At 49.3% G+C, this 8060-nt stretch overlaps 1 protein-coding gene across 1 annotated transcript in view; it reads left to right on the top strand.

The window, feature by feature from the left end:
- Rai2 (retinoic acid induced 2) overlaps positions 1-7362 on the top strand; it is a 23224-nt gene extending 15862 nt beyond the window's left edge. Inside the window, exon 2 of the mRNA XM_015488062.2 lies at positions 5375-7362. Coding sequence (XP_015343548.1) covers positions 5399-6988 — 1590 coding nt within the window. The 5' untranslated portion in view covers positions 5375-5398 and the 3' untranslated portion in view covers positions 6989-7362. The remainder of the gene's footprint in view (positions 1-5374) is intronic.
- Positions 7363-8060: the final 698 nt, after the last annotated feature.

Below are 8060 nucleotides of genomic sequence, written 5' to 3'. Positions count from 1 at the left end.
TGTGTGTGTGTGTGTGTGTGTGTGTGTGTGTGTGTGTGTGAGAGAGAGAGAGAGAGAGAGAGAGAGAGAGAGAGAGAGAGAGAGATTGAACACACTGTGTTCAATGCCTGTAACCAGGAAATAGATGAGTTTTAGGTTGTGGAGAATAGTCTAAATTATATGAGTAGTCAAGTGTTTTTGCTTTTTAAAGTAATCCATAAATAAGACCATATTATGAAAACACCAATGTATACAGAAGTACATAGGCCAAGTTAGGTCTTTGCGTAAATCTCTGGAAGAAAAAGCCTGGGAGGCAGGCATGGCTTTGTGGGCACCCTTTGAGGTGCAGCTGTGGGACACGGACTGACTGCTAGCGAGTTAGGCCTGAGGTCAGCTTCTTCATGAATGTCACTCCTTAGAAGGAAAGCAGTTGCTTTGATTTTTGTTTTCTGAGTGCAGCAGAGAAACACAGGATGAATTCATTCATTCCCCAGGCCCCTTGGACTCTTCACTGGCCACAAAGCACTTTCACATCAACTGTCTCATCCAGGAGTCCCTCGCTGGCTGGTGAGGATGGTGGCCGCCTCAGTGTGCTCCCATGGCACCTGTGGGCCTGACTCTCTGTTCTTCCCACAGCAGGTCCAAGACAGTCTCCTCTCTTGGAGTAAATAGGCAATCCCAGTATAGGGAGGCAGGTTGGACTAGGGAAGGTTAAATCTGGATTCTGTGGGAATCCAGTGAGGTGGGGCAAGATCTCAGAGGAAGTGCTAGATGAGCAGGAGTTGATTGTTCCAGGCTGAAGGTAGAGGCTAGTGAGGACTCCAGGCTGAGGGGCCAACCCTAGGAAGATCCAGCCTCAGTAATAATTAGATCTTTGCAGTAATTAGGCTAAGGAGTTTCAGGTAACAGTTCTGTGGCCCCTCAAGTCTCCAGGCTCAGCTACTTATCCCTGATATTCCTCCCTACCTCATCTGCCCTAGGCTCAAGGCTTTTCCCCAAAGGCTTCATTTGGGGGGAGGGGAGGGCACATGAGCTTTACTGGGTGAGGTCCTAGCAACTGGCTGAGGGCCAAGAGAATGATGGTCTCCAGTGACCTGCAGATCCAGATTGCCCACTTTGCACTGGTTTAAATGAGGTCACCCATCCATTCTGCCTGTGCCCATTATTATCACTTAGCATGTGTGCATTGCCATCATTTACTGAGTCCTCCCCCACACACCCAGTGATAATGGGCACAGGCAGAATGGATGGGTGACCTCATTTAAACCCATTTGAAAATGATGTTTTGCAAAACCCAAACAACACGATCCTTGTCACTTCTAAGAAATTCACACCCACTAATGCTTGAGCATTAGTCAGTGGTTCCTGCAATGCTCCTTGATTTGAAGAGGTCTCCAGCCCACCCTCTGCCCACACTAATCAGTAGCTTGGCTGAGCAGAGAGGATGGGCTTCTGCCTTTCTCTCCAGTCATTAACTGGCTTCTCGGCTCCTCTTTAGGGACAGAGACTTGCCCTTTGAACCCTCAATTCAAGAGCTGGCTTTTATTCTCAGAGCAGAGCTGGAGCATTCAGCACCAGCTCTTTCAGCAGCAATGTCCATGCCATCTACTGTGGGTACACTCAGACCCTCTGGAAGGACGTGTGATGGAAGCAGAGCTCATATTCTTTGCCTGGGTATCTCTGGGGATAGCATACCAAGTGGGGACTGAGTGGAAGAACATTAGCTTGTCTCAGTGGGCCAGTGGCTCTCCAGAGAAGAGGCTAGAGGTATTCGTGGGTCACCTTTGGCTGAGGGCTGTTATTTCAGAGGAAGGGAAAGGGAGGTTTTGGCCAGGGGCTTCCTTTCCCTTTGCCCCTGAGATACTGCATACTGCCCCCCACCACCTGCACCCTGGTCTGGCCTGCAATCCATCAGGCCTCAGCCATTTCCCCAGAGATGTGGCGTTCCCAGCAGGAGATCTGAAGGCCTCCCCATTACTCATGTGACTTCTATCTCTGGAAGGCAAGCTGGGGACAGCTGGCTGGGTAACTAGAAGTAGGTTGAGAGGGTGCCCCCTTCCCAGCACTCCAGTAACACAACCATAGCCACTGCAGGCTGCACACTCCTCAAAGACAGGGATGCCAGTGATGAGGGGGACAGTGGAGACCACTAGTAGAGAAAGAGTTCCGTGAATTTACTGGAAAGGACCTGGCCTCTACTTTGAAGTAATCTTATGCTCAAATGTTCTTTCTTGCAGGCCCCACAGCTAAATGACCACTGAATGGCCACCCTCCTTGTTGAAGAGGAGGCTGTGGGCATGACATTGACAGATACAGCCCTCACAGCTCCCTTAAGAGAAAAGGAATCTGGGATTGGCCCTGAACTCTAATCCCAGCCTCAGTGTACCCTTAAACTCATTATTGAACTCCCCTATGGAATCAACTTCCTCATCAACAAAATGGGCATAATTCTAGGGCCCTTCTGGCAGGGTCATTCTGAGGGTTGAATGAGGTAATGCATGAAAAGTTCTCAGCAGAGGGCCTGGCACATAGCAAACCCTCAATGCATTTCAGCTCTTACTATCCATGAGAGGAGTGGAGGCCTATGGGAGGCACCCCACCCTGGCAAGATCCCCTCCTCATACTCTGAGCAGGAGGGTCTGGGGAGAGTTAGCAGCCCAAGAAAGGAGGGAAGGGAGGTTTCCCAGGAAACCATGGGACCTGGCACCTGAGCTGAGGGTGTGTTTGGAGCAGGTAGAGGGGGCATCCAGAAGTTTGCCCTCTCTCTTGGAAGGGTGTTGAGAGCAGCAGACAGGTAGCAAGGTAGGTTGCCATTTCTGGAAGGGCAGATAGATGCAATCATTGTGAGAAATGATCCTAACCCCACAGGAAGCCCAAAGATGGTTAGAGAACTTGCCTTGACTCCTGCAGGGTTGGCTCTTACCAACCTGATGAGTTCACCTCAAGTGGTGGCCATGGGTGACTTCCTTGACATTTCTGTCCTTGTCCTCATTAGTCCCACCCCAGCTTCCTTTCAGCTTTTCCTCCCTACTCCCTGAGGGTTCTGGCCACTGTGAGGGACAGCTCAGACCTTTTAGGAAGAAACCTTGGGCTCTCAGTGCCTTTACAGGACTATGTGCCGGTGCAATAAATATTTCTCCCACTACTGTTGCTGCCAATCCTAGCATATCTTTGATGCTGTCTCATGCTAGCAAATCTCTGATCAAAGCCTTCATCACACTATACTCTTCATGAAAGCATGGACCTTGTCTCTCTTGCTCATGTCTTCAACTCTAGCCCTCAGCAAGGTGTGGGTCAGCAGTGGCCATTTAGCAAATGAATTGGTTGGATGAGTGAATGCATGCATGCGTGCATGTGGGAGGATGACTGGTGAATTGGAGGCATGACGTTTTCTGGGCTGAATCATGACTCATCTCATGTAGAACCAGGCCCTTCAGCTGGGGCATGCGGCAGTCTGGCTGGGCACAATTCACGAGCCACTTATCAAGCAGAAACGAACTTTATTTTTAGAACACACACACCGCACCACACGAGCTCTTCAGGAATTCCCTCAGAGCCCAGCTGCACCACCGGCTTCCCACGAGCCTCTCAACCCCCCAACTCCTCCTGCTCTTGAGGCCGATTGGCTGGGTCGCGTGGGCAGAGCCAAAAGAGTCCCCCAATGAGCAGCTCCGTGGTCTGAAAGGGCGGGGAAACAGCCCAATGAGCATCACCGCAGAGGAGCCAATCAGCTGGCAGCTGGAAGTTTGCTGGGGCCACGGTGAGCCAATCAGCTGGAAGTTTGCTGGGGCTGCTGTGAGCCAATCAGCTGGAAGTTTGCTGGGGCCCCTTCGGCTGTGGCTCTCAAAAGGCGGAAGCCCCCTCAGCCTCTCTGGGGGCAGGCTACCTCCCACGTCTGCCCTGTGGGGATTACTGGCCAGCATGCCTGGTCACCTTATGGTATCCAAAGGGCACATTGCCCATAGGGAGATGGCTCTGGAGCCCTCCCTCCAAGGCACTGCAGTGTGCCCTGCCAAGGGTGGGGCCCGCCTGTCTGTCTGCACAAAGTTGTCAACACAGCATCCCTCCCTGGCCCTCCTCTCCCCCGGCCTCAGAGAAACTCCTTGTTGTGTGCATTTGATGTGTTTTGATTGCCCGGCAATATTATGGATTTCTTCATTTGTTATAGTTGCCTTCCTGAAGTGAGATATTGTTTGTTTATTTGTAATACTATGGTGTGCTGGGTCACCTCTCTTTCTTGTTTGTGAGGTTGTGTTGGCTATTTGGGGGTGAGGAGAGGAGGACAAGATGACCAAGGACTAAAGTCTATGCAGCTGAGATAGGTGAGGACAAGGATCTGAGTTGCCCCAGGCCTTCCCAGTGAAACTGAGGATTATTGAATTATTATTGAGCCCAACCAGACTCCAGGGCTGCACAGATCCCTGAGTTAGACATGGTGCCTGCCTTCTCCATGGCAACGAGGCTAATTATGGACGCGTTTCCATGGAGAGCCATATTACAGCTGCAGTCCTGCTTCCTCCAGGAAGCACACGCGCTTCGCTTCTTGGGCCTCTCAGGATGTGGCCAAGGTCTTTGAGAGGTGCCTTGGACATTGAGAAAACATTTCTCACCTTTGGAGATTTTTGTTGCCAACAAGTGCTCCATTTCCCCACCCCTAGACTCATCCACATCCCCTCCTCTTGGCAGTTAGATGTTAGGAGAGGCCATAGGTCAGACAGATGAGGCAGTTGGGAAAGTGACACTGGGCTTGATGACCATTCATGCAAGCCATCTTCACCTTGCTCCGGGGAGTGGATGTTCTTGTTGTTGGAGCACAGCTGTAAGAACACTGTAACAACTCTTGTGTCTTCTACTCCTCAGACCTCTTCAGGAAGAATTATTGCTACAAAGGCTTTTTAAAATGCTTTCTGAGAATTTACACAATTTTCAAATAATTCCATCATTATTTTTAGGTTTTTAAATGCCTCCTTCCATATGCATAGAATATTCAAATGTGACAAGGTTTTATTTTTCCTTAAGGGAAAGTAAGTCTTTGCTGCTTGTTTGAGTTTGAACAAGTCAAATCTCTGAATATCTTAACTGTCTGACATAGCAATGTGGAATGAAACTTTGTTTTTGGTGAAGGCTAAACGCATAAGCTGAGTATTAGGCTTAAGACTACCCTGTTTAACATCATGTGGCTATTTAGTGATTACATCATATCTGTTTATAGTTTAATTGTCTGTTGAATTTGGGTCCTTCTAGCCCAGCTGATCATATGGGTGTGTTCATGTATATTAGGAAGCTGGGCTATTCTCCCCGGTTAACTAAAATATGGAAAGATGTGGAGAGAGCTCTTAAGGCAAGTGTAAATAGTCTCATGGAAGATTCATATCATGTGTTCTGTGTGTTGCAGGCCAAGTGGCATCAGAGCCCAGTGATGGACGACCTGCAGTCCCAGAACCTCTCCATGGACATGACCGACTCCCCTCCCACCTTGACCAATAACAGACTGGAGAATGGTATGGCCCAGCTGATCACCACTGAGGCCTGGAACATCAATTCTACTGACCTGGTCAAGAAGGCCCTTGTGACTGTGCCTGCCCCATCCATTCTGAACCCACCTGCTGAGTCCCAGAGTGGCATGGCTCTGAAGGTGGCGGCCACTGTGTTGCAGCCCCTGTGCCTTGGGGAAAGCCCAGTGGTGATGCCCATTCACATGCAGGTGGAGGGAAGCTCTGCACCGGAGCTCAACCCCAATGGCAATGCCACCTACGTCATGACCACACAGGGCCCTGTGCAGCTGCCTGTGGTGCTGGAACAGCATGTCTTCCAGCACCTCAACTCCCCTCTGGTCCTGCCACAGGAGGCCCCATGTTCCTCCAATGCCATCCACAATAACCTCTTCCAGGGGGCTGAGGACCCCGAGGCCCAGCCCCAACTCCTGGACCTGAGGATCCCCAGCCAGCCACAGGAGCCCACATTGCCATTCGAAGCTGTGCTTCAGAATTTGTTCCCCTCCCAGGGTTCTCTCGGGCCTCCACCCTGTCAGCCTCCTCCAGGCTATGCTCCAGTGCCCCCGCAGCCCTTTAACTCCCCCTTGTCTCCCTTGGTCCCACCGGCCACCCTCTTGGTTCCCTACCCTGTGATTGTCCCCTTGCCTGTGCCAGTCCCCATTCCCATTCCCATCCCAGTGCCTCAGAGTTCTGAATCCAAGTTCAGCCCCAGTTTCCCCAAGCCACCATCTTCTTTCAGCCTGCACTCCTTTAAAGGCACTCAGACCTCTCTGGAAAAGGATGAACTGAAGCCCTTAGACATCCTCCAGCCGAAGGAGTACTTCCAGCTTAGCCGCCACACGGTCATCAAGATGGGGAGTGAGAACGAGGCCCTGGATCTCTCCATGAAGTCAGTGCCCTGGCTCAAGCCTGGCGAAGTCAGTCCCCCACTCTTCCAGGAGGACGCGGCCCTAGACCTATCACTGGCAGCCCACCGGAAGTCTGAGCCTGCCCCTGAGACACCGTATGACAGCAGTGGGTCTGTAGACAGCCCAGGCCGTACTGTGATGGAGAAACTTCCCAGTAGCATGGAAATGCCCTTTGCCCCTGCCACATCTCACGAGGCCTCAGCCATGATGGATAGCCACATTGGCAGCAGCAATGCTGCTGAGATGGTCAGCCAGCCTAGCCACCCTAGTGGTGAGGTCAAGGCTGAAAATAACATTGAGATTGTAAGTGAGTCCCAGGCGGCCAAGGTCATCGTCTCAGTTGAAGACGCTGTACCTACCATCTTCTGTGGCAAGATCAAAGGCCTCTCAGGGGTGTCCACCAAAAACTTCTCCTTCAAAAGAGAAGACTCTGTGCTTCAGGGCTATGACATCAACAGCCCAGGAGAAGAGTCCCTGGGAAACGCGGAGCCCCTTAGGAAACCCGTCAAAAACCGGAGCATAAAGTTAAAGAAAGTGAACTCCCAGGAAATACACATGCTCCCAATCAAAAAACAACGGCTGGCCACCTTTTTTCCAAGAAAGTAAATAATGGCTTTTTAAAATTTTTATGATTATAACATGGGGAAAGGTGCATTGGTTTTTTAAAAAGGCATTTAAAACAAATTATCTTTGTTAATTATTTTGGGGAGTAGGTGGGACGTGGAAAGGTAAATTGGCTCTAGAGGCCCTGTAAGCTAGTATCATTTTCTTTTTTAATTTTTGACTTTTCACAAATGAGTAAATAAGAGCAACCTATTTTTCAAGCAGATTGCACATTTTTTGCAGCTTTAATGGAATATTGGGTGAATCAGAGGGGTAAAAAAAAAAAAGCTATTTTCATTGCCACAAAGTGCTTTGATGATGTAATACCTAATAAAGGGTAGGATGAATATTTCACAATAAATGTTTGTTTGCACTAATTGGTTGCAGTATTCTGTCATTTATAAAATTTACATTCCTTAGCTGGCAAGATTAGGCCAAAACTCTTGCTTGTAAAGAGCTGTAAGTTATCTGTGTTTAGAGACCTAAGCTCTTCAGGCATATTGTGCAATATTGCCCTGTGCCCTCATAAAAGAAGGACTAGGAATTTGTATGGCCTTGAGTGAGTCATTTCCCCCTCTAGGCCTTGGTGGGGTTTTTTTCCCTGTAAAAATGTGGCAAAAAAAGGGAGCAGGGAGGTGAGTTTCCAATACTCCAGGCTCCTTCTACATACTAAAACAAATGTCTCTAAAAGAAATTGACTTGTTTCCCTCCCCCACCCCAGAGTTTAGCTGGAAAGGGTCTTCTTTCCAAAGGAAATAAGAGCATTGTTTTCAATGATTGAAAATCTTGCAAGTCTAAAATATTACTACAGGCCACTCAGAACAAGAGTTACTTGCTGATAGATTTAGATATCTCCTAAATTTTCTCAGCCTTGGATAGAGATCTTTGAGATGGGGGAAGGAAGAGAAAGTCATTCTTTGTTAGTTTAGTCTAGTGGTTCTCAAAGGAGGGTGATTGGGCCCCACAGAGGACATCTGGCAATGCCTGGAGACACTTTTGGTTGTCATATCTGGGGGAGGTGATTCTACTGGCTTGTAGTGGATAGAGACGAGGGATGCTGCTAAATGTCCTATAA

This window comes from Marmota marmota, unplaced genomic scaffold, assembly GCF_001458135.2.
Source record: "Marmota marmota marmota unplaced genomic scaffold, marMar, whole genome shotgun sequence".
In the NCBI taxonomy this organism is placed as follows: domain Eukaryota; kingdom Metazoa; phylum Chordata; class Mammalia; order Rodentia; family Sciuridae; genus Marmota; species Marmota marmota.
Note: the sequence above shows the minus strand (reverse complement) of the source record. Positions and strands in the feature narration are given on the sequence as shown.